Source organism: Schistocerca cancellata, chromosome 1 (assembly GCF_023864275.1).
Source record: "Schistocerca cancellata isolate TAMUIC-IGC-003103 chromosome 1, iqSchCanc2.1, whole genome shotgun sequence".
NCBI classification, from domain to species: Eukaryota; Metazoa; Arthropoda; class Insecta; order Orthoptera; family Acrididae; genus Schistocerca; species Schistocerca cancellata.
In genome coordinates, this window is record NC_064626.1 from 287225445 (window position 1) to 287252676 (window position 27232).

Genomic DNA, 27232 nt, shown 5'->3' on the forward strand with positions numbered 1-27232 from the left:
GACCTCAGCAGTCGTTAGACATCGTGAGAGAGCAGAATGGGGCGCTCAGCGGGACTCACGGACTTCGAACGTGGTCAGGTGATTGGGTGTCACTTGTGTCATGCGTCTGTACGCTAGATTTCCACGCTCCTAAACATCCCTAGGTCCACTGTTTCCGATGTGATAGTGAAGTGGAAACGTGAAGGGGCACGTACAGCACAAAAGCGTACAGGCTGGCCTCGGCTACTAACTGACAGAGGCCACGCGGTGTGACCCCGAGGTTTGAGGCGCAATGTCACGGATTGCGCGGACTCTCCCGCAGGAGGTTCAAGTCCTCTCTCGGGCATGGGTGTGTGTGTTGTTCTTAGTATAAGTTAGTTTAAGTAGTGTGTAAGTATAGCGCCGATGACCTCAGCAGTTTGGTCGCTTAAGAACGCACACACATTTGAACTTTTTTTTCTTTTTTGAAAATGGCTCTGAGCACTATGGGACTTAACATCTATGGTCATCAGTCCCCTTCTTTTTTGACTAACAGAGACCGCCGACAGGTGAAGAGGATCGTAATGTATAATAGGCAGACATCTATCCAGACCATCACACAGGAATTCCAAACTGCATCAGGATCCACTGCAAGTACTATGCCAGTTAGGCGGGATATGAGAAAACTTGGATTTCATGGTCGAGCGGCTGCTCATAAGGCACTCATCACGTCGGTAAATGCCAAACGACGCCTCGCTTGGTGTAAGGTGCGTAAACATTGAACGATTGAACAGTGGAATAACGTTGTGTGGAGTGATGAATCGCGGTATACAATATGGCGATCCGATCGCAGGGTGTGGGTATGGCGAATACCCGGTGAACGTCATCTGCCAGCGTCTGTAGTGCCAACAGTAAAATTAGGAGGCGGTGGTGTTATGGTCTGGTAGTGTTTTTCATGGAGCCCTTCTTGTTGTTTTGCGTGACACTATCACAGCACAGGCCTACATTGGTGTTTTAAGCACCTTTTTGCTTCCCACTGCTGAAGAGCAATTCGGACATGGCGATTGCATCTGTTCAGAATGAACTGCCTGTGGCGGAGTGCTTACACGAACATCCTTGTAATGGACTGACCTGCACAGAGTCCTGACCTCAATCCTATAGAACACTTTTGGGATGTTTTGGAACGCCGACATTGATACCTATCCTGAGCGCAGGCAGTCCGTGAAGAATGGGCTGCCATTCCCCAAGAAACCTTCCAGCACCTGATTGAGCGTATGCCTGTTAGAGTGGAAGTTGTCATCAAGGCTAAGGGTGGGCCAACACCGTACTGAATTCCAGCATTACCGACGGTGGGCGCCACGAACTAGTAAGTCATTTTCAGCCAGGTTTCCGGATACTTTTTATCGCATAGTGTATGTCTCGTAGGCGACCGCACTCTGGACTAGGCAGCTGGATTGTCCACCTCTCAGCACAGTTACTGCCTGCAGGGCCTAAAACAGAGGGTGCACGGACAGGCTTCCTGAGCGCCATCTGGTCCCCGATGACCGTAATAAATGAACCAATGACTCTGCAACCCCTAGGTGTGCATATGATACCACTGAATACAGTCCTTGAGGATGTTCCATTTTTTCCGGCAATGTAGTTCGTTCTGCCACGTCATGCCACAATGGTTTGCAGAACAACGATGTAGTTGTAGGCTGTATCCACACAAGAAGCGACAGTCGGGAAACATCAGTAATTCGTGTTACCATATTACAAACATACTGTGGCATGCCGTAGATGTTTCTGTTTCTTGGATAGCTAACTACACCACACACGTATCCGGCAAGAAGAATTCTGTGCCATCCGAGAGGCATGAGCACATCAGCCCTACCCATAACCCTCCTTGTAATGAGTCGATAACGGGAAAAGGAGTTCCTCGTGTGGACTCGTCTGATTATTTAGTGGTCGCTGTAGTACTATAAAACAGCAGTTATTTTCTCCGGAGGTAGTAAATACAAAATAATGCTATTTATAATAATGATTACAAAAAATTACGTTTTCCGACAAGTTCGTAAATCAGCTTCCACCTCATTGTCAGTCTTTCCCTATCTGCACCTTTAGGTTGTAACTTCTGCCGTTCTTCCATTGAGCACACGTTCCAGTACCTGTCGATGTTCTTTACAATTCTTTTGAAGATGTTCTTTGTGAAGTCATTATATCGAATCAGATTCTGAAATTATTTCGCTGTTTATTTTCTGCACGCTGTTAATCAACATCCTTTTGTCGTTTTTCTCCTTCAGTTCTCGAGACAACGTAACAGACACGGAAAACTGTGGCGCCACACAATGGCACTCTTGCAACGCAGCTGCAACGTTGCGCCGTTAGTCGAATGTCGTTGTAAAGTCCGTCACTGCCATGCGAGTGTGATGTCTATCTCCCTGGCTGACGTCACATTTCGTGGAAGCCTGGTTGGTTTACGACTAGTATGTTTCCTCAGTCCTATCCTTAACACACATGTCACTGTGCAAGCTTTACAGCATGTACAAGCTCGAAGTGGAACGTACGAGGAACTTATTTCACGAATTCAACTAATCGATGTCGTTCATCCTTAAGGTGGTTCTACTGCTGATTTTATTGCTAGCGACTCACAGTGACGTACAATGCTAATTTACCGCTGGCAGGGAGGAATGCTGAAAGTTTAACACTTCTGTACCGCCGTGACGAGTGTTTAGATAGCAATACTCAGCCTAAACATGCCCTTTCACTTTATTATCCGACTTATTTACATTGCCTTCCATTTGCGTTATTTTTTCAAGGGGTTTCATTTTTCGCAAACCGTGATGCATAAAATTACACAAATTTCTTTCCTTTACGCGCCACGGAAGGTGTAAAGGTGATGGATATACTGAAGGTTTCTCTCTTAATTAATTTGATGTACTTTCTAATTATACGTTTGGAATGTCTTGATCCATTTTATGTGAGTTGATCTGTTTTAGCAAGAATTTATACACGTAGACTGTAGCTGAAGGTGCCGAGCAATGGCCTGTGTGTCACGTTAATAATCCAGACGAGAACAGAATACGACCACCAGATTTCCACCCACACATTGATCTAGTGGAACGAACAGCTTGGCGATGTTTGATGGGCAGTTTTCCACGAATGTTTAGGCAAGAGCAGATCATTATCCTCATTACACCTAGGGCGCAGAATACATAAACGGTCAACATGTGAACACACACAGAACAGAGAATACGCGACTTTATGGTTTCTGACGCCGCAGAAATAGGGAAAGAAACAACAACAGAAATAGACATAATCAAGATTCTCATAAAAAAAGAAAAGAAAAGAAAAAAAACATAGAAATAAAATAAGAAGAAGATTGATTGGAGCTTAGCATACACAAAACACTCACGGTACATTGTATCGCACGAGACTGCTCAGGCTTTGGCTCGGGTTAGGCCCTTACTACCGTCCCATGCACAATTTTTGCATCGCTCTCTTGTTCGGTTTCAGTAAATCAAACGAAGAACATGTTTCGTGACACCGTCTCTGGCGGGCCGCTTGAATTTGCACACGTAGCGACCTGACTGACTATCTTCAATTCCAATGAACTCGGAAACAACGCAACATATCGAACTTTTTTCTAAACAGTTACTTCTCAGTACAACCTACCCTGCAACACCATTATGAGCTTTTCAGATTGTTTCTGACCACCCTCTACATAGAATTCGTTGGCAATAAGGTTTACTCTAGCCATTTAAACATATTGCGTGCGTCCAAAATTGTTTTTTTCCTCGGTCACATCATGCCACATAAGCTTCTTCGTAAACAAGGAGCTCTGTCGTATAAATAGAACCATTCCAGAGAAGCGAAACTGTTTAGAAATTTCATCCTCCGGGTCTCTCATAAGACTCTCATACGTGTAGTTGTTGACACGTCAGTACACATAAGATACTTTTGAGCAACTTCGATGAGTGCACATATAGGCTACATCTTTGCCATTTTTTGAGTTTTCGTCAGGTGCCTTACCAAACAAGTGAAAAGGTAACGAAAGTATTTGCATATTTCGCTTCCATATTTATTTTGGTTGAACTAGCGACATCGGCTGCGATTTTGTACAGAAGAAAACATTTGCAGAAATACGGAGTTCGCCGACTTTTCCCGGCATCACAGTACGTGTTTCTCAGTCCTTCACATCTCAGGATAAGTTGGCCAATAGAACCCGCTGCCGGGAGCACTGCGTGCCATTATCAAAAGCAGCCATTGTTCGCGGCCAATGCCGTTTATGACTTAACTTCCCGGAAAAGGAACTGTGGCAATACAGATCTGCGGCTTAGTTCCCGGAAGTATGAAAACTCTTACTAGTGATATCTTCAACCGTTCGCGGTGTAACACTGAAACTCACTGTTGTGCGTCAGTCGGGTTGCTTGCCACAAAATAAATTTCGCAGCATTGTCCGTACCGAATTGAGAACCATTAACGTCTTCCAGTAATTACTCAATAAATAGCTTGGGAACATTGATTTCGTAAATCTCTCGCCAATATCAATAATGCCACTAAATTAATACAACAACTTGTCATATTTTTGTCATCTTCTCACGTATGTTAAACTGAATTTATGAGAGACAATATTTTTGTATGATTTTCTGATGATGGGCTACGACCCAAACACGTAAACGAAATTTTCAACAACTGGTGGACTGTTATTAGCTACCAAATAATGCGGTGATAAAAGGCATGCTCAACCGCAGCCAGCAAGCGTGTTTTCAAACAGCTTTACAGGGCATGGTTGCCCATTTCTAATGGAGAACTTCAATGTCGGTAGTTATCGGCGAGGGCTTTAGCGATCTGGCACGAAGTGGCCATTTCAAATCATAGCGTAGAAACGTATTCAGGTAAAATCAAGATTCTAAGCTGGACAATCCAGAAATGGATCTCCTCTCTCTCTCTCTCTCTCTTTCTCTCTCTCTCTCTCTCTCTCTCTCTCTCTCTCTCTCTCTCTCCCCTCTTCCCTCCCGGCCGGCCGGAGTGGCCGCGCGGTTAAAGGCGCTACAGTCTGGAACCGCACGACCGCTACGGTCGCAGGTTCGAATCCTGCCTCGGGCATGGATGTGTGTGATGTTTAGGTTAGTTAGGTTTAAGTAGTTCTAAGTTCTAGGGGACTTATGACCACAGCAGTTGAGTCCCATAGTGCTCAGAGCCCCTCTTCCCTCCCTCGCGAAACTGCTGCCCTACAAGACACGTTGTGTGAAGCCCATCTGCTACCGGTGCTCACGAAATTTCCTTCGAGTTTGTACGCTTTAATCAGAAACTTAGAAGTAAATAATCTAAGAAACCGGCAAATGCTACCGAAAAGCGTAATAGTTCCACACTGACACATGACTGTAACAACATCCAATTTCATTTCACACTCGTATAGGTAACAGCCGAGTCGCCATTCCCATGCAATCCAATTTCTCTGATGCGGTTCAGGATGGGAGCAAGCTCTGTTGCCGAAAGTGGCCAAGCCAAGACAACACAAGTTAAGCCAAGGAAAAGCACCAGAGATTGCCAAAAATAGCCGAGAACTGGAGGACAACACCTACCTCGGCGCGTGCGGTCGGCTGTGTCGTCATCGAGGTCACTACTTTCCGTACACAGTTACGCCAAGCGCCCATGTTTACATGCGGCACGCGACCATTTCACTGCGTTGCTTCGTGACTGTTATCATAGTTGACACACTTCGTGGTTAAGAGTTGTAGCTCAATTCTGTAGAAAGAGTGAATTAAATCTAAAATGTGGAAATCAACCAATAGAAAGAATTGATGTGTCTAAATTTCTTGGAGTACATATTGATAGCAAAATGAACTGGTCCTTCCATACACAACAGAGCCTACAAAAATTGACCTCGGCTGTGTATGCTATCAGAATGATGTCTTCCATTGGAGATTTAACCACTATGAAGTCCGCATACTATGGGTATTTTCACTCCGTATGTGTTACGGAATTATCTTCTGAGGAAATTTAGCTTTGTCAAAGAAAATTTTTGTCGTCCAGAAAAGGGCTATTAGAATTATGTGCAGAGTATCCCCTAGGACATCATGCCGTAACCCTTTTCAAAAAGCTGCAAATAATGACCACTGTAACCCAGTACATATATTTGCTGATGTGTTTTGTAATTAAGAACCCTGCACAATTTCCATCAAATAACAACTATCACAAATATAATACAAGAGGGAAAGTAAATCCTCATTGTGAACTTAAGAACCTGACAGTTGTTCCGAGAGGTGTCAAATTGTCAGGAACAAAAATTTTTAACCATCTCCCTGACCAGATAAAATGTTTAAGACAAAATGAATCTCTTTTTAAAGCAAAACTATAGGAATATTTGTTAAATATGTCTGTTTATACATTAGAAGAGTTTTATGATGTTTTATGTTGAGGAGTTCCTAGATAACAGGACGCAGCATGTTATTCTCAATGGAGAGAAGTCTTCCGAAGTAAGAGTAATTTCAGGTGTGCCGCAGGGGAGTGTCATAGGACCGTTGCTGTTCACAATATACATAAATGACCTGGTGGATGACATCGGAAGTTCACTGAGGCTTTTTGCAGATGATGCTGTGGTGTATCGAGAGGTTGTAACAATGGAAAATTGTACTGAAATGCAGGAGGATCTGCAGCGAATTGACGCATGGTGCAGGGAATGGCAACTGAATCTCAATGTAGACAAGTGTAATGTGCTGCGGATACACAGAAAGATAGATCCTTTATCATTTAGCTACAAAATAGCAGGTCAGCAACTGGAAGCAGTTAATACCATAAATTATCTGGGAGTACGCATTAGGAGTGATTTAAAATGGAATGATCATATAATGTTGATTGTCGGTAAAGCAGATGCCAGACTGAGATTCATTGGAAGAATCCTAAGGAAATGCAATCCGAAAACAAAGGAAGTAGGTTACAGTACGCTTGTTCGCCCACTGCTTGAATACTGCTCAGCAGTGTGGGATCCGTACCAGATAGGGTTGATACAAGACATAGAGAAGATCCAACGGAGAGCAGCGCGCTTCGTTACAGGATCATTTAGTAATCGCGAAAGCGTTACGGAGATGATAGATAAACTCCAGTGGAAGACTCTGCAGGAGAGACGCTCAGTAGCTCGGTACGGGCTTTTGTCAAAGTTTCGAGAACATACCTTCACCGAAGAGTCAAGCAGTATATTGCTCCCTCCTACGTATATCTCGCGAAGAGACCATGAGGATAAAATCAGAGAGATTAGAGCCCACACAGAGGCATACCGACAATCCTTCTTTCCACGAACAATACGAGACTGGAATAGAAGGGAGAACCGATAGAGGTACTGAAGGTACCCTCCGCCACACACCGTCAGGTGGCTTGCGGAGTATGGAAAAAAAAAAAAAAAAAAAAAAAAAAAAAAAAAAAAAAAAAAAAAAGGAAATAGCATTTAGGTAGAATTATCCATCTTGTTAACAAAGAAATGTGCTTGCAATTTTTCTCCAAATTAAAACATGAAATTTTGTATTAACACTCAAAGAAATCTGCTGTTATATGTACAATATGTGTTTTTCCTCTAAACTTTGTATTAACCATATGCAGTTATGTAGAACATTTTTTATATATTTAATGAAGACTGTTTTGTATCTTTTTGTATGTTTGTTGTTTTGTATGTTTGACTCGTTCCACATCTCATGTGACGTGCTCACAATACGAGATCTACGGCACATGAAATATAAATAAAAACTTTACAATTTTATTTGAAGCAAAGAGAGAAAAAATGAAATTAAATTAAAACAATCGACGCCATTAATAGTTCTGACTGTTGTTGTTGTTGTTGTTGTTGTTGTTGTGGTCTTCAGTCCTGAGAATGGTTTGATGCAGCCCTCCATGCTACTCTATCCTGTGCAAGCTTCTTCATCTCCCAGTACCTACTGCAACCTATATCCTTCTGAATCTGCTTAGTGTATTCATCTCTTGGTCTCCCTCTACGATTTTTACCCTCCACACTGCCCTCCAATACTAAATTGGTGATCCCTTGATGCCTCAGAACATGTCCTACCAACCGATCCCTTCTTCTAGTCAAGTTGTGCCACAAACTTCTCTTCTCCCCAATCCTATTCAGTACTTCCTCATTAGTTATGTGATCTACCCATCTAATCTTCAGCATTCTTCTGTAGCACCACATTTCGAAAGCTTCTATTCTCTTCTTGTCCAAATTATTTATCGTCCATGTTTCACTTCTGTACATGGCTACACTCCATATAAATACTTTCAGAAACGACTTCCTGACATTTAAATATATACTCGATGTTAACCAATTTCTCTTCTTCAGAAATGCTTTCCTTGCCATTGCCAGTCTACATTTTATATCCTTTCTACTTCGACCATCATCAGTTATTTTGCTCCCCAAATAGCAAAACTCCTTTAATACTTTAAGTGTCTCATTTCCTAATCTAATTCCTTCAACATCACCCGACTTAATTCGACTACATTCCATTATCCTCGTTTTGCTTTTGTTGATGTTCATCTTATACCCTCCTTTCAAGACACTGTCCATTCCGTTCAACTGCTCTTCCAAATGCTTTGCTGTCTCTGACAGAATTACAATGTCATCGGCGAACCTCCAAGTTTATATTTCTTCTCCATGGATTTTAATACCTACTAAGAATTTTTCTTTTGTTTCTTTCACTGCTTGCTCAGTATAGAGATTGAATAACATCGGGGAGAGGCTACAACCCTGTCTCACTCCCTTCCCAACCACTGCTTCCCTTTCATGTCCCTCGACTCTTATAACTACCATCTGGTTTCTGTACAAATTGTAAATAGCTTTTCGCTCCCTGTATTTTACCCCTGCCACCTTCAGAATTTGAAAGAGAGTATTCCAGTCAACATTGTCAAAAGCTTTCTCTACGTCTACAAATGCTAGAAACGTAGGTTTGACTTTCCTTAATCTAGCTTCTAAGATAAGTCGTAGGGTCAGTATTGCCTCACGTGTTCCAACATTTCTACGGAATCCAAACTGATCTTCCCCGAGGCCGGCTTCTACTAGTTTTTCCATTCGTCTATAAAGAATTCGCGTTAGTATTTTGCAGCCGTGACTTATTAAACTGATAGTTCGGTAATTTTCACATCTGTTGACACCTGCTTTCTTTGGGATTGGAATTATTATATTCTTCTTGAAGTCTGAGGCTATTTCGCCTGTCTCATACATCTTGCTCACCAGATGGTAGGGTTTTGTCAGGACTGGCTCTCCCAAGGCTGTCAGGTGTTCTAATAGAATGTTGTCTACTCCCGGGGCCTTGTTTCGACTCAGGTCTTTCAGTGCTCTGTCAAACTCTTCACGCAGTATCATATCTCCCAATTCATCTTCATCTACATTCTCTTCCATTTCCATAATATTGTCCTCAAGTACATCACCCTTGTGTAGACCCTCTATATACTCCTTCCACCTTTCTGCTTTCCCTTCTTTGCTTAGAACTGGGTTTCCATCTGAGCTCTTGATATACAAGTGGTTCTCTTTTCTCCAAAGGTCTCTTTAATTTTCTTGTAGGCAGTATCTATCTTATCCCTAGTGAGATAAGCCTTTACATCCTTACATTTGTCCTCTAGCCATCCCTGCTAAGCCATTTTGCACTTCCTGTCGATCTCATTTTTGAGACGTTTGTATTCCTTTTGCCTGGTTCATTTACTGCATTTTTATATTTTCTCCTTTCATCAATTAAATTCAATATTTCTTCTGTTACCTAAGGACTTCTACTAGCCCTCGTCTTTTTACCTACTTGATACTCTGCTGCCTTCACTACTTCATCTCTCAAAGCTACCCGTTCTTCTTGTAGTGTATTTCTTTCCCCCATTCCTGTCAATTGTTCCCTTATGCTCTCCCTGAAACTCTGTACAACCTCTGGTTCTTTCAGTTTATCCAGGTCCCATCTCCTTAAATTCCCACCTTTTTGCAGTTCCTTCAGTTTTAATCTACAGTTCATAACCAATAGATTGTGGTCAGAGTCCACATCTGCACCTGGAAATTTCTTACGATTTAAAACCTGGTTCCTAAATCGCTATCTTACCATTATAAAATCTATCTGAAACCTTTTAGTATCTCCAGGGTTCTTCCATGTATACAACCTTCTTTTATGATTCTTGAACCAAGTGTTAGCTATGATTAATTTGTGCTCTGTGCAAAATTCTACCAGACGGCTTCCATTTTCATTTCTTAGCCCCAATCCATATTCGCCTACTACGTTTCCTTCTCTCCCTTTTCCTACTGACGCATTCCAGTCACCCGTGACTATTAAATTTTCGTCTCCCTTCACTATCTGAATAATTTCTTTTATTTCATCATACATTTCTCAATTTCTTCGTCATCTGCAGAGCTAGTTGGCATATAAACTTGAACTACTGTGGTAGGCGTGGGCTTCGTATCTATCTTGGCCACAAAGCTACTCCTGCTTTACCCCTATTTGATTTTGTATTTATAACCCTGTATTCACCTGACCAAAAGTCTTGATTCTCCTGCCACCGAACTTCACTAATTCCCACTATATCTAAGTTTTACCTATCCATTTCCCTTTTTAAATTTTCTAACCTACCTGCCCGATTAAGGGATCTGACATTCCACGCTCCGATCTGTAGAACGCCAGTTTTCTTTCTCCTGATAATGACATCCTCCTGAGTAGTCCCCGCCCGGAGATCCGAATGGGGGACTATTTTACCTCCGAAATATTTTACCCAAGAGGACGCCATCATCATTTAACCATACAGTAAAGCTGCATGCCCTCGGGAAAAATTACGGCTGTAGTTTCCCCTTGCTTTCAGCCGTTCGCAGTACCACAACAGCAAGGCCGTTTTGGTTAGTGTTACAACGCCAGATCAGTTAGTCATCCAGACTGTTGCCCCTGCAACTACTGAAAAGGCTGCTGCCCCTCTTCAGGAACCACACGTTTGTCTGGCCTCTCAACAGATACCCCTCCGTTGTGGTTGTACCTACGGTACGGCTATCTGTATCGCTGAGGCACGCAAGTCTCCCCACCAACGGCAAGGTCCATGGTTCTAACTAACATTACAAAATTTTTTCTATTAAGAAAAACTGTTCACGGTGCTATGACAGCGCGAAACATATCAATATGAAGGAGAAACGAAAAAAAATCGCTTAATATGTACGCAATTTTCAAAATTGGACATGCATAAATAATAAAGCACTCTAATTAAAGGATGTAACTTATATATCTGTCATACTTGCTACATAACACTCCCATTGTTTTCGATTTTTTACGTCATGGATCCCGCAGACGTCTTGCTTGTCTGATGTCACATAAAAATTCCGACGGTCTGTCTCGTCTACTCAATTTGCCAGGGTCTTACGACAGTTCGTTGGAGGTCAGAATCACTGGAGTAGAAGAATGCAAATTCTCCTGTCGGGGTGGCCCAATAGTATATAGGAAGAGCTGGGTTCAGACAAGTTCCAGCGATTCAGTTGACCTTCGATTTCCGATCTTAGTCTTCCCAACTGATCTAGTTTTTTATCATCTTATTTCTTTCTAAGTGACTTATTTCGAGGGGGTGTTAACACTACCACATTTCCCTTACTGAAATTCCACATAAACATTTAACACCTCGAAATGCATCTGCAAACACTTTCGTTAATTCATTTCGACCCAATAGCAAAGCATGTTAATGAAGGCTTATAGCGTGCGTTTTCTTAGCCGTACTTGACGTGATAATTCATTTGGTATTGGGATTCCTTTGTGCTTAAGTCTTGAGAAACCTATTGACAATGATCATATTTTTTAAATATAAACAGTGCATTCGAGTTTGCCATTTCCATTCAATAAAACTAAAAGTGTTAGGTGTCACAGGTCCTGGAATACATCTGAAAAATATCTTGATTACTTTTATTACTACAAAATTACTGCTTTGGGCCACGAGTACATTTTATAAGGGTATTGTGATAATTAACATCCTTACACAGAACCTAAGATCGAAAAGAAAACAATAATATGCGCGTCCAATTGATGATAATATCAGGATCGCTTTGCTGGGTGTTAGAGATTTCTTGGAAACAAACGAAACATTGGCAGACAGACTTTACTAGTATGATTTAGTGCACTAAATTACCAGATGGACTCGAGTGCGTGGCTCTGAGAAATTGCTGAAATGGCACCACCAGGGGTTGGGCTGTTTAGGGGAGGAGACCAGACAGCGAGGTCATCGGTCTCATTGGATTAGGGAAGGACGGGAAAGGAAGTCAGCCGTGCCCTTTCAAAGGAACCATCCCGGCATTTGCCTGGAGCGATTTAGGGAAATCACGGAAAACCTAAATCAGGATGGCCGGACGCGGGATTGAACTGTCGTCCTCCCGAATGCGAGTCCAGCGTGCTAGCCACTGCGCCACCTCGCTCGGTGGCACCACCAGGTGATGGCTGTTGTGTGCGTGGTGTCGGCATGTTCGGAATCACCTGCGTGCAATGAGTTGCGGGAACTTCGAGCAGAAGTTGAAGTGCCTCACTTCACATGTAAGAGAAAAGAGTTGTATGGCATGCTCAGACACGTCATCTTACGAATCGAGTCATTTGTTAGTAATGTGCATTGATTATGGGTAACTCGCTCTCTCTCCAAACTTAAAGACACAAACTTGTAAAAAAAAATTGCTGGCTGACAGAAAACCTTGGATAGGTCTCCAAAACATTCAAGTGCATTAGCGATCTTAGGTCCCTGTGTGTCTCCCTTCCAACCTTCCCTCTCATACATCAAAGGCCTGACTTTCACAACGAAGTAAATTATGGAATATTCCATATACAGCTTGGCAGCTGCAGTTCGTGATTGCAATATTACCCAGAATAATCAAACAATTATTCAATTTTAATGTAATCTTGGATTATTATATTAAAATTCAGTTTTGTCCAACTTCATATCACAAACAGTTCTTAATTTTTCAGCCTTTGGCCTATTCATTTGTGTGACAGAGAGTAGATTCTGGCTATTTGTGGACGTGTCTGTGGTTGAAAACAATCTTATCTTATTGTTTGCAAAGTTCTTTTCCGCTATCATTGCTATTGTTAGACTGTACAAATGAAAAATGAGCACCTCGGCACACGTGGCGTGAAAACACCGTAGATGTGGACCGTCGTAGGAGGGCGCTAAAGGCAACGTCTCAAAGTGCTGTGTGTGAACGTAACAGGAACAAGAACATATCTGCGCACACTCCGCTGCAGAGTGAAAATTCATTCTGGAAACATCCTCCAGGATGTGGATCAGCCATTTCTCCGTAATATCCTTTCTTCCAGGAGTGTTACGTAGTTCTGCGGCGCACTGATTAAACAAAAAGGAAAGTTCAAAGAAGAACTGCACAATACTTACACGATGAAATCTATCTATTGACTTTTTTCGTAGGAAATGTGAAAAAGACTCTTTACATCTTATGTGAAAGTCTGCTTCCCCTCTCCTCGATAAAGTGACATTCTGAAAGCATGTACACGTTGTGATCCATGCGTTGGGATAATGATCGCTAAACTCACCTTAAGGGGGCTCCGGAACGCCCTATACTTGCAATGTTAAAATAACGCTTATAAATTACATCTTTCCTCACAAAGTATTTGAGGTAGGAAGTTGAACTTTTTACAGATTATTTATTGGAATATGGGCTACAACTTAACACAGGGATTTTAAAAAATTTTAGTTCAGTTATTAAAGATGATTTTTTTTTCAAGTGTAATGAAAATTCACAACATATTTTTGCAATTTTTTATTTATATATTCAAAAATATACAGTTTTTTGGAAAAAGGCTGTGTTAAATTATGCAGAAGGTACTGTGTAACATTTACTGAAAGTTTGAAACAAATATATTTGGAAGATCCTTAGAAAACATGTAATTAGTATGAGAAAATAAAAGTTTTGGGAATAGAGCGACAAAGATTGGATTAACTTTTTAGTGCATTCCAGGTCCATAGGATGGATTATCTTCATCCTCTGCAAACTCCTCCTCCAGCTTCCTCTTGTTCCTCCTCCTGTTTACTCTTGCTTGTATTTCTAGACTCTTTACAGCCCTGTCTGCAGCCTGAAGGCGTTCCTTGTCTAAAGCAAGCATCGCTCGTACCATGTTAGAACCTATCTTCATTCCCATATTTCTAAATACCTTGCACCTTACAATGTTGCCATCATTGAAAGTCGCAACAGCAACTTTACTTTTACTCATTAATATACTTCAACAAAACAGAGACTCAAGAAACAGAATTAATTACGAATATTTTCGAGATAACGACAGAGTAAATAAACATGAAACAATCGACAATCACACCAGCGATATATATTGAACCATCACAGGTTAGCCACAACACATACTTTATCTCACATCACTATAATGTACCTGATGAACACGGACGTTAATAATAACACCATTTGACAGCAGTTTAACAGCGCCACAGTGGGTCACGCCCATGTAGAACACATTTAAAAAAAAAAAAAAATTAAAAATAGTTGTAATCTTCGGAATTGAATAAATTATATATCTATTAAAAGGTAATAGTCTGCAGATTCAGAAAACGCAAAAAAGTAAAAATTGAACTTTTCATGATTTTGAGCCTTTCCGGAGCCCCTTAACCCGCGAGACACTCACAATTTATCATTGCTTGTAGAAATCCAATTGCACTCACTTTTTGTTGTTGTGGTCGTCAGTCCGAAGACTGGTTTAATGCAGCTGTCGTCTGTTACCATTAATTTTGAACTAACGGTTTTTTGGTGCCTCAGGATATATCACATTGCCGGCCGGGGTGGCCGAGCGGTTCTAGGCGCTACAGTCTGGAACCGCGCGACCGCTACGGTCGCAGGTTCGAATCCTGCCTCGGGCATGGATGTGTGTGATGTCCTTGGGTTAGTTCGGTTTAAGTAGTTCTAAGTTGTAGGGGACTGATGACCTCAGAAGTTAAGTCCCATAGTGCTCAGAGCCATTTCAACCATATATCATATCAATCGATTCCTTCTTTTTGTCTTGAAGTTCTATAAATTTCTTTTCTCCCCAGTTTGATTTGGTACCTCACAATTAGTAATTCAATCTACCCCTCAATGTTCAGCAATGTTCTGTGCCGCGCAGAGTGGCCGCGCGGTTAGAGGCGCGGATTGCGCGGCCCCTCCCGGCAGAGGTTCGAGTCCTCCCTCGGGCATGGGCGTGTGTGGTGTTCCTAGCATAATTTACTTTAAGTAGTGTGTAAGTCTAGGGACCGATGATTTCACCAGTTCGGTGTTTCAAAAGCTTCTACCCTCTTCTTATCTGGATTATTTATCGTTTACTTTTCTCTTCTGCACAAAGCTAAATTCCATACAAAGATCTTCAGAAAATACTTCTCAGCATTTCAGTGTAAATTCGACTTTAACAAACTTCTCCTTTTCAGAAAAGCGTTTCTTACTATTGCCTGTCTGCATTTTATATCCTCCCGACTTTGACAATATCACTTAATCATGCTGCCCAAATAGCAACACTTATCGGCTATTTTTAATGTCCCATTTCCTAATCTATTACCTCAGCATCGCCTGATCATAGTGGACTACATTCCATTACCCTTGCTTCACTTTTGCTGATATTCGTCTCATAATCTCTTTTAAATACACTATCACACACATAAATTCTGATATCTGACCATTGAGATGCAAACATACAGCGCTAATAACTTCCGTCTGGCGCTTCGCGATTTCCTCTGCAATTTAAGAAGAAACGGTCTCGAGATTAGTTTAAACATGCCACAAGATTAAATCTTCCAGCTTGCACGGAAACAGTACACGTTTTTTAAATCTTTAAATAACTGCGGCAAGTTCATTTATTTGACCAAAACATACTTGAGCCAGTTATTAGCTCTCTGTTCCATGCGAACTGCCGCCGAATGAGAATAGGCTCTACAAGCTTTGGCTAAATCGCCGTTCACTTCGACTTTAAAGGTTCCAGTCTGTTCTCCGATCGCAGTAAAGCCTGGCGATTACACTTCTAATAGAACAATGCTTAGCAAAAGACGATGACGTTCAGGCCAACCTTTCAGGTGATGATTTCTATTTCTTAAACACAGATAATGTAAAGCACCAAAGGTACGCAAGACAGAAAGTGAGACGAGGTGAAAATCCATAGCGAAAATCCATTGCTCACACGTTTAGAACCGTTACGACCAATGAAAATGAATCGAGCCTGAGACTCTCCGATGACGAGGTAATACGAGACGAAATACAAGCTCGGATTGGAAAAATGCAGGAAAAGAAATGCTCTACGTCCTTTTCAAAGGAAGAACATAAACATTTGCATTAAACAATTTACAGAAATCACCTGGATAGATTTTAATGCATCTTCTTGAGTGAGAGTCGTGTGTAGTGTCTTGATCGTCTCCTAAAGCCCCGTGGAAGCACGGTGGAGACGAGTGATGGTACCAGTTGCACGGTAAGGACAGCTGAAATTAAAGCCATGTCTATACTGTAAAGTGCAGGAAACTAGTTATGGGTGAGGTTGGGTATATGGAATTGACAAGGATGTCACAGATGGAGCGAAAATTATACTCTAAGTCAAATAGATGTCATTTAGAGATTTCACTATGACTTTATAGCTGATATACAAGAATTAACGTATTTGTGAGTACTGAAGATTGATTAACTATCCCACTGGAAACGTTTTGCAGTTTGTCGACACTATTTCAATAATTTATTGTACAACCACAGATATATTTAACCATACCATGAACAATTATTCTTCTTTACGTGAAACGGAAACAAGTCTATTGCTTGAGAAGCGGGTTGAATGAAATTATGTAACACTGAACGAATTTCATAGGAATTGTATCAATGAAACCCACCAGCAATATTTAATTTCCGGTATCAGTACGCAATTCGCTACAAGAAGTGTGTGTAAAATGCATTCTGGTGGTTGTTAGGTTTGTTGACACGGTGCAAGTTGTTAGTTCACTAGTATCCAGTAGGAGAACAATTTTTTTAAGAGATCCGCCAGGCACTTTATAACTTTATTAAAATTTTAATTGCGAGTAAACATCTACAGAAAGCTCGATGAACGATTAGCAGCACCATTGTGCTGGATGTGCATGTGGTTTGTTATCACACAGATTGTCATTTGGGTTGACTTGAAGCGATTCCTAGCAGTTTTGTCTCAGTATCTGAAAGTCATTTTATGAAAATTTATGGCATGATGGTATTTCTTTTTATGCAACTCACGAACGACAGAGATGAAAGTGTTCTAGCGTTATCGTTTCCCATCGAACTGACCCGCAACGTGCACGTTATGCAACTGACTTGCCCTCCAGTTCTCAGCAACAAGCTCTCACAAAGCTGTTAGGGTAATGGCGTTCCGCTCTACCCAATCACCTTAATGAGGGCAGGGAGCTCTTACTCCCACCCCTGCCCCATTTCTCCACGACCCTACAGTGTGTGTTCTTAACACTGCCTTGTTTTGTTGGGGCCAGTTGCGTCATCATTTTATCGGGGCCCACTCTGACCTACTTGCAGGACACACGACGTATAAACGTATGGTATGGATCTAGACCACACGTAGATTCATTGCTTCATTAAACATTTCTCGAGAAAAAAGGCAGACCCTTAAAGGAAACATCATAAAAGTACTGATGTTCTGTTAAAAGTAACCGCTGCCAATTTAAGTAAATGATTAATACTTAGTTTAAAAAACAGGTATATTTTGTGCCATTCCACCCTCTAGTTCACATTTTGCATCACCACTGGAGATATGTGAGAAACGACAGTGTTGTTATTAGTCACGCTAGTCAGTTGCGAAATATATTGTGAGGGGAGGGGGAAATGACACTCATGAGAGCATAGACACTCATATGCCAATTTAAAAAAGCTGTACAGAAAAGAAATCATTTCTGCAAAGAAAAAAGCTAATGGTAGCTATATTTATCAGTCCAGCAACAAACATAAAGCAGCATGGAAAATAGTTAAAGCAGAAACAGGGCTAATTGCAGAAAATTTACCTGTTCCTCTAAGTACAGTTGAACTAAATAATAGTTTCATAAATTCTGGAGAATTAGCTATGACAGATGAAAGTAATTTAGATGATAGTGAGGACAGACTTCCCAAATTGCAGGAAACAGAGTTGACAGGAGACTTGCCAAAATTTGAATGGAGAACCATTTACCCTAATGATATACTGGATGTAGTCAGATCACTAAGCAACTCCAGAACTGAGGACATCCATGGCTTTTCTAATTTTACCATAAAGAAAATAATAGACACTATATGCATTCCACTGTCTTACTTAATCAATATGATGTTTACAAAGGGAACATTTCCAGACTGCTTTAAACTGACAATTGTATTGCCCATATACAAAAAGGGAGACAGAAATTCACCCCAAAATTACAGACCTATAGCAATAGTACCAATATTATCTAAAATTATTGAAAAATTAATGAAAGACCAATTAAACGATTTTTTTGAGTGTCACAACCTTCTCAATAAGGCTCAGTAGGGATTCTGAACTGGGCTATCAACAATAAAAGCAGTTCAGGAAGTTGTCTTATCAATATTACAAGGTTTTGAAAATAGGGAACATACCTATACAACTTTAGTTGATTTAACCAAGGCATTTGACACTGTCTCACATATCATTTTAATTAAGAAACTAGAAAAATATGGAATAACTGAAACAGAACTATTATTGCTGAAATCATATTTAACAAACAGAAACCAAATGGTCTATATAAATTCAAACAACAAATCTGACCTTCTCAAGGTAAAATATGGAGTCCCAAAAGGATCTGTACTGGGACCTTTCTTATTCATTGTGTATGTGAATGACCTGCCCAACACATTACCATATAAATCTGTAACGTATGCTGACGACACAACTTTTATCATGTCACATAATGATGTGAATGTTGTCAAACAAATGAACAAATCCATGATGGAAAAGGCAGCTCACTGGTTCCATGAAAATAGGCTGTCATTAAATAAAAATAAAACAGAACACATCCTCTTTTCCCTTAGAGATATTAATGATGGATCTAATTAACTCAGACATTCAGTAAAATTGCTAGGCATTTATCTTGATACCAAATTGTGCTGGAATACCCACACAGAAAAGCTGTGCAGTAAGTTGGCAAGAGTTCTATATCTCCTTAGGAAACTGAAGGATTGTGTCAGTAAGGAGTGCATACTTATGGCATACCATGCCTTTTTTCATACTCATCTGCATTATGGAATACTTCTTTGGGGAAACTCTGCTGGGGAAAAAGATGTTTTCCTCTGGCAGAAGAAAGCCATTAGATGTATTTTTGGTGTGAGCAATTTAACTTCTTGCAGACAGTACTTCATTGAGCACAAAATTCTTACAGTTCCCAGTCTATACATAAAGCACTTATGCATGCCAAAGAGAATGCCCATGTATGAAAGCAGGTCAGATGTGCACTCATATGAAACCAGAAATAGGAACTTATTAGACATTCCTTGGACACATTTGAGTAAAATCCAGAATAATTTTTTACATGTTGGCAAAACATTTTACAAAAATACATCACATGGAATGAGGGAATTGCATGAGAATAGATTTAAAATGGTGGCAGAGACATGGTTGAAAGAGAAAGCATTCTATAGCATAAGTGAGTTCCTACATGAAAAAATATGATTCTCTATTATTATAAATGTGATTGTGATCAAAGAAACTGTAATTTATCTCATGCAACCATACTGACCTTTTGTATAATCATATACCATATGTTAACTTTTGTGCAATCATTTGTACCAAAATCTGTATAACTATGTAACTACTGACCTTATGTATAATCATTTGTATAACCATCTGATGATACCTATACAACACAACAGTTGTCTACAGCCAAATAAATATGAAATATGAAAAAAAAGAAATAAGACAGGTCTTCGTTGTCTGCTCTCCCCCCCCCCCCTCCTCCTCCCCCCCCCTCTCCCACCAAGGCCATCACAGAATAATTTGCCGTTGCCTCCACTTCTGGTATGCTACAAATCTTAATAATATCAACAATAACATATATAAAATGTTTCAGTGTAAGCATAATAATTTGTTTACATCAGTAATTATTAGAGGACTTTTGCTTTTTTCTTTTTTTTGGGGGGGGGGGGGGGTGAATCCTGACCATCCACCCTTCCAGTCTTGTTCCATGCATAGGTAATCCTGTAGCAAGAAACTGATTCCCAATAGCTAGTAAACAGGGGCACTTCTGGTATTCCAGATGTTTATGTTTGTGTGGCAGACTGTACTGTCTGCCACTAATTTGCTCAAAATTTGTTACTTGTGGTTCCCATCTGTTCTACATGGTCATCTAGAACCTGGTTTATGGATGTGAGAATATTTCTCTAATTGATGTTGCTATTTGCTAGAGTCACGGAGTCATCAGATCTGACTGGTTTATCCAACCTCTCAAAGGCCCACAATCAAGTTTTTTCTCAAAACCATCAAATTAGACAAAAGAAGCAAGAGTAGGTGCAACTACTGGTCTTGACATTGGGTAAGGCTGTGACATTTACCAATCTGAACTATGTGTCAGGACTCGCCAAATGTTTCCAAACTGTATTTCCTTTTCTTTTCATATTTAACTGCTAAATAATACTAAAAGCTAACTACAAGATAAACACTATTGATAGCATATTTAGCTGCCGGTGTCACATGTCCCTATAGTTTACCACAACGAACTGTACTAAACATGATGTGTTTTGGAGAAATCTCTAATGTGATGCATATTAGGAATTGCATGCTTAATGTTTTTCGTGTTTTGGATTCCGAACTTGAGATGTTTAATGTTTCTTGTGTGTGTTCAGTCTGTGGTGTTGACGAGTTCATGTGACAAAATGGTAAAATTCCACGACATTGTGGATCCTGCGCTGTGGTTGGCTGAAAGAAGCAAACCAAGCTTCCCCCTGTTGAATTAGGTATTTGCAAAGCTAACACGCCGTGAAAGTTGGTTTTCATATTTATACTTGTATACTATGAAAATATGCAGTTAAAGTGTGACCAACATTGAAGAGATCTGCAGACTGGTTTGTTATGCTAATGTGTACGGGATGTGACATCAATGGCTAACCATGCTACCATACATTGCTCTGTTGAAACTGTGCATATACCCTTCTCTGGTTTTCCATTTTTTTGTTATTGGTTGATGTTTATATATGGTCTGAGTGCATCACTTACATGCTGATTTTGTGTTTTAAATTTTTGCATAATAAATTGCACAATGAGTTTATATTGTGGTGTTTTCAGACTAGCTGTATGCTAGAGTTATTTGCTAGAAAATAAAACTCGCAAGAACTCACTGAACAAACAGAGCCTTTAGGAGTCCCATAAGTTCTGTACTCGTTAGAAGCCTTGTCCCCTAACATCTAATAGGAGTCAACAGGCATTTAGAGGCACAGCCTTAAGACAAGCTGTTCAAGAAACATCACTTATTGTTAACAGTTCCTGAAATAATATCTGTCATCACTTAAATTCGTGTGGTGAAGTGCTCTTACAATTAAATTCCTTAATTCAGTATTGAGACATATTTTAATATATAGCTTTTGGGGTGGCCCAACTTCAGCCCTTAACTATGAGTTCACTTGAGCAAGAGTATTTCATTTAGGCATGATGACTGCTCATAGAGTTCTGCTTCACTAGGCTCAGTCTTTTCACAGTGGGCTTCACATTTTAAAAGGCACGTAGTCCAGTTACGACTGTTCAGCAACTTACATAACACTAATGCAAAATTCTTTGAAATATTTATCAGCACAGCTGTTTCTCCCTCATAAATGCTTATTGTAAGCTGATAAAAATCAGTGTAATTCTCTTTTCACCACCATTTTATTTTGAGCAGCCTACCCAAACAGCAGGAAGGATTTCTTTAGCATAAAAAAAAGACAACAGAAATGTTTTAGTTATTGTCAGGCTGTTTTGGCCTGATATATTTGAAATATAATGGAACATTCCTGTTAATAACTGAAGCTGTTCTTGACTTGAAGGTAGTTTATTTTGTTTGTTCTTGTTGGAAGTCATATGCCATTGTTTTTCCCCAACCATTGAACTGACTGATTTAGCCAGTCATAAGAGCACTTACAGTTTAACATTAGCTATAACCCATTGTACATCAGTTTTTTAGTGTACACAAATCTTTGCCAGAGGTGAAAAAAGTGACAACTGACAGTAAAAATTGTAGGACACCCTGATGATTAAATCACAAACCTTTTGAGCATGAAATACATGCATGATTGATCACATTCCATGATGGGACCAAAATAGTTTTTGTTTACCGCTTAACATGAGTGGTGGGTAGATTGAGAGGTGTGGCAGGAGGCTGAGGCTGGGGGCGGAGGGGGGGGGGGGGGAGTCTTCGCTGACTGCTGACAGTTTTCAAGAATAGGAGACCAAACCAACAAACTGAAACTGTACACTAGTAGAGAACGCATGGGCCTGAGTATAGGGTTCTACATCTGTTAAGGCAAATGTTCTACTGTTTCATCATTTAAAAGTTGCATATACATCACAAAAAAATTGAAATGACTGAAATCTCACAAGAGAAAGTGCACATGCATAGGCTTCCTCCAAGCACAAGACACTGTTATGATGTGGCATCAACATGTGTTTGGCATGGGAACCATTGATGATATCAATAGTATGTGAATAGTCCATTGCTTGGTTGCAAACAACCACTGACAGTGCAAAATAATTCAGTTGCCAATCTTATCTTACTATGTCGCAGTAGTGATTACTTTGACACATTTAGGGCACATAATGATTAACAATACACACACATTACTTGAAAGTTGAATTCATGAAAAGTTCGTCACTGCAAACACGGCTATTCTCTGATTGGTTTTTGAAGAGCAAGAACAGTTAAAATAAACACCAGTTTTAATAGTGTTTATTTATTGGCTCATAACCATGATGACAAACATTAAGCTATCAGTACAGAAACTCGCCTCTTTGTTTGAACATCCTCAAAACAATAAGAGTTAACCTGACAGAAAAAAGTACATCATACTTCAGGCACAGCAGGAGTGCATGAATATTATGGTAAAAGTTCATACAACTGAAGTGCTAGGAACCTTACTTATAATCTAGAAGTACAATATGGTCCAAATTTAAGTGATAGTATATTGTGTCTTCTTTGTGTTTCACATATTGTGCCTGTATTAGACTATAGACTTGTTGAATCCATCTCAAAAATACTTTAAAATTGTTTGCCAAGTTCAGCAAGGTCTAATTTCTAATTTGATAGAAAATATATTTTATGTATCCTTGCATGTTGCTTAACACATTTATTTATTTTATTTAATAACATGCTTGTTGTGACTAAACTTACATTAGTCCAGTTCCATTTCACAATTGTTTGTGTAGTTATTAGATGTCAATATGCACCAAATCAGCCTCATGTTTAGATAACTTTCATCCTCAATGTCAGATTTGAATTTACCAAATTCATTTATAAGTTTGACAGTTACTTTTTCTTGCATTTTTGTACTATTGTAAAATCTGACATTGATCAGAAGGAGCATAGACAAGAACAATAATTATAGTGAAAGAAAGTCACTGTTTGTGATCACTGACATCAGTTCTGTAGTGGAACAGGCAAGTGGTACGGCCTGGTTAGGCCCTGAGTGAATATTGTTTTTGAACATATTTTATCTCACAAAAATTTCATACATAAAAAATGGAACAGCAGTGACATGAAAAGAAAAGCAAATAATAAGTATGACATACTGTCCATGGATCATGCATGACATTTCGTCACTGAGTGCTAAAGATTCGTATGACAACATTACCGTGCTTCTCCAAAAACCCCTCAAACATTATCTGATTTAAGGTGCACCTCCAGTACGTATCCATACAATTTAAGTAAAATATATTTAACCTTAATAGTCATTATGCAAGCAGCAGTTAATTAAATAGAATAATTTGTGCCAGATGTGGCACCACAACAATATTAACTCTGTATAATTTGGCAAAGCACTGAGACAAGAACTTGGACTTAAATTTCATTAAATATGAGTTGCATTAATGACAATTAAGATAGATTAAATTTTAATCCCATAGTAATCAATTAAATTATGTTGTCAATGGAGCTACACATTCACTTAATTCACTTTAGTCATGTGCTATATTAATTTAACAACATATGTAGACTGTAAGCCCTCACCGCAACTTCACATTAAATGTACAGGAAAGCAAATGTTGCCTACAACTGTCAATAACACAATCAATTTGTGCTCCACTCTATTTAACAAACTCTATTACCAACTGCACAATTTCGCAAAATGTAGTTATATCCCCAGCTCATGCTAGAAAAATTACACCATGAAAATATCCTTTATCACAGCAAGCCCCCAAAAAATGCAACCATTTCTCAGTTATTCAAATATGGCTCCTCCAGCCACAGCTCTAATACATCACTTAAAATATCACAGCATGCACAATGAACACCTCACCACAGTTGCAAATCCGAAGCATTAAAATGATTATCAGATCGACCCAGCTTTACCAACATGGAGTAATTGCATAAACATACTCTGCTCAACTGCCACTGTGATATTAGATAAAAACATCACTACTGCCCATGTTCTGGTTCAAGCTTAAGCCACATTCCTGGTAGACACACCAGATGGCAATCTTAAACATTACATACAAAAATCCTTCAATTACCCAACTCAGTTCACAATTATTCAGACATTTATGAAATATACTGACCAAATAAAATATTCAGACAGCACAGTAATCCCAGGTTGAAGAGATTAGGCTCTTACAGGCTTTGACCTCAGGTTGTCTGTTGAACCATCATCCTCCCAGGGTTCAGGCTATAATCCACACACAATGCCCATCATGCCATGTTTTGGAGCATTCTCCTAGAAGTGATCTCTACCACTGTCACCATGTGACCATCATCAATGGCGTACTTCACTGTAAAGTCACATGCATTGCCTTGTTTTGGTATTTAAATCGCCGTGGATGTGTGACATCTCATTATGGCACAAGTTCATGAGTGATTTCAACAGTTATGACCACCTTCATGTTTGACATCAGCTAACCAAAACCTCGGTGCTCCTTAATTTCAGTCACAAGTATTCTTAGTGTGAATCATATGACATATTATGACTGTGATTAACTTTCCTCTTGTCTAAAGAGTAACTCTGATGACTCACTTCTTTTGTATGTCTATTGTTATTCTTGCAGTTCATATATGGACTTACTTGTTCTGAATTCTGATGCTAGAACAGTTCTGAATATTTCAAAAGAAAATATCCACAAGGGATTAATAACAACTACAGTTTGTAGTATTTAGTAAAGTAGAGGTAAAAATTACATAAAATTTTTGCATTATCAGTTATAGTATACTTACTTATACTGCAGAAAATTAGAATTTGATAGGTGCACATTTTCACATGTCTAAAACAACTGGCGAGTTCTATTGTCATTGAATAGTGGATGTAAGATTTGTACATAATAGGTAAGAGAGAGATGAGAGTTAACTGCCTGCTCCTACACCCTGTGTGCCAGTGAAGGCAAAGTGATTGCTATAAATGTAGTTTGACAAAAATAATGATCCATAATATTTTGATATTATTACACTTTAAAATTAAATGCTGCCACTAAAGATGCATACCAAGTGTTTAGAGTCACTCCAACATAATGTAATAAAAATTACATCTGCACTAAAATAGTGTTGAAGAGCATGAGACATTATGAAGAAAATAATATTCACTCACTAATTGCAAACAGTTTGACAATGAACAGCATAACAAATACAGTAAGCCAACTGTTAAGTGTTCCTTTAGAAGAAAAGATATACATCTACAGTGGCTGGAAAAGCAACCATAATATCCCTCAAATGAAACAAATACAGTAAGCCAACTGTTAAGAAGAAAAGATATACATCTTCAGTGGGCTGGAAAAGCAGCCACAATATCCCTTAAATGACGCAAATTTAAATGAAGGTTTGATGATATTTTAATTGCATGCCCAGATAAATTATTTTTCTAAAAATATTATATACTCAAACATCTCACATGTTGTTGCTTTTCAGTAAGTGATTTAATATTCTTTTCCACAGATTCTGGGTGCTGTCTGCCTGGGGATTGTTGCATATTATGCAGACCAAGTTGGTGTTGTATATACAAGGAATGCACAGTTCTTCTTCATACTGATGACAACAACTTTCCTAGTAGCAACATTCTGTCTACTCCTTGCATGTGTTCTCTCCCTAAGCGCAGGGACTGTCATCTCCAAAACACTCTATGTAAGTATGATTATGATGACACTGTCATTAATTAACACCTTACAGTGCTACAGCGTGATATAAGGTAACACGTCAAAATTTCCTGACTTGGTATATAACAAATATACACTCCTGGAAATGGAAAAAAGAACACATTGACACCGGTGTGTCAGACCCACCATACTTGCTCCGGACACTGCGAGAGGGCTGTACAAGCAATGATCACACGCACGGCACAGCGGACACACCAGGAACCGCGGTGTTGGCCGTCGAATGGCGCTAGCTGCGCAGCATTTGTGCACCGCCGCCGTCAGTGTCAGCCAGTTTGCCGTGGCATACGGAGCTCCATCGCAGTCTTTAACACTGGTAGCATGCCGCGACAGCGTGGACGTGAACCGTATGTGCAGTTGACGGACTTTGAGCGAGGGCGTATAGTGGGCATGCGGGAGGCCGGGTGGACGTACCGCCGAATTGCTCAACACGTGGGGCGTGAGGTCTCCACAGTACATCGATATTGTCGCCAGTGGTCGGCGGAAGGTGCACGTGCCCGTCGACCTGGGACCGGACCGCAGCGACGCACGGATGCACGCCAAGACCATAGGATCCTACGCAGTGCCGTAGGGGACCGCACCGCCACTTCCCAGCAAATTAGGGACACTGTTGCTCCTGGGGTATCGGCGAGGACCATTCGCAACCGTCTCCATGAAGCTGGGCTACGGTCCCGCACACCGTTAGGCCGTCTTCCGCTCACGCCCCAACATCGTGCAGCCCGCCTCCAGTGGTGTCGCGACAGGCGTGAATGGAGGGACGAATGGAGACGTGTCGTCTTCAGCGATGAGAGTCGCTTCTGCCTTGGTGCCAATGATGGTCGTATGCGTGTTTGGCGCCGTGCAGCTGAGCGCCACAATCAGGACTGCATACGACCGAGGCACACAGGGCCAACACCCGGCATCATGGTGTGGGGAGCGATCTCCTACACTGGCCGTACACCACTGGTGATCGTCGAGGGGACACTGAATAGTGCACGGTACATCCAAACCGTCATCGAACCCATCGTTCTACCATTCCTAGACCGGCAAGGGAACTT

The 27232-nt window shown here is 40.3% G+C and overlaps 1 protein-coding gene across 3 annotated transcripts in view; it reads left to right on the top strand.

Annotated features, from left to right (window-relative positions):
• The window catches only part of LOC126171440 (uncharacterized), a 125597-nt gene that overhangs the window by 84494 nt on the left and 13871 nt on the right, over positions 1-27232 (top strand). For all 3 annotated transcript variants that reach the window (XM_049920802.1, XM_049920800.1, XM_049920799.1), the window contains one exon: positions 25981-26166. In XM_049920802.1, the coding sequence (XP_049776759.1) occupies positions 25981-26166 (186 nt within the window). The remainder of the gene's footprint in view (positions 1-25980; positions 26167-27232) is intronic.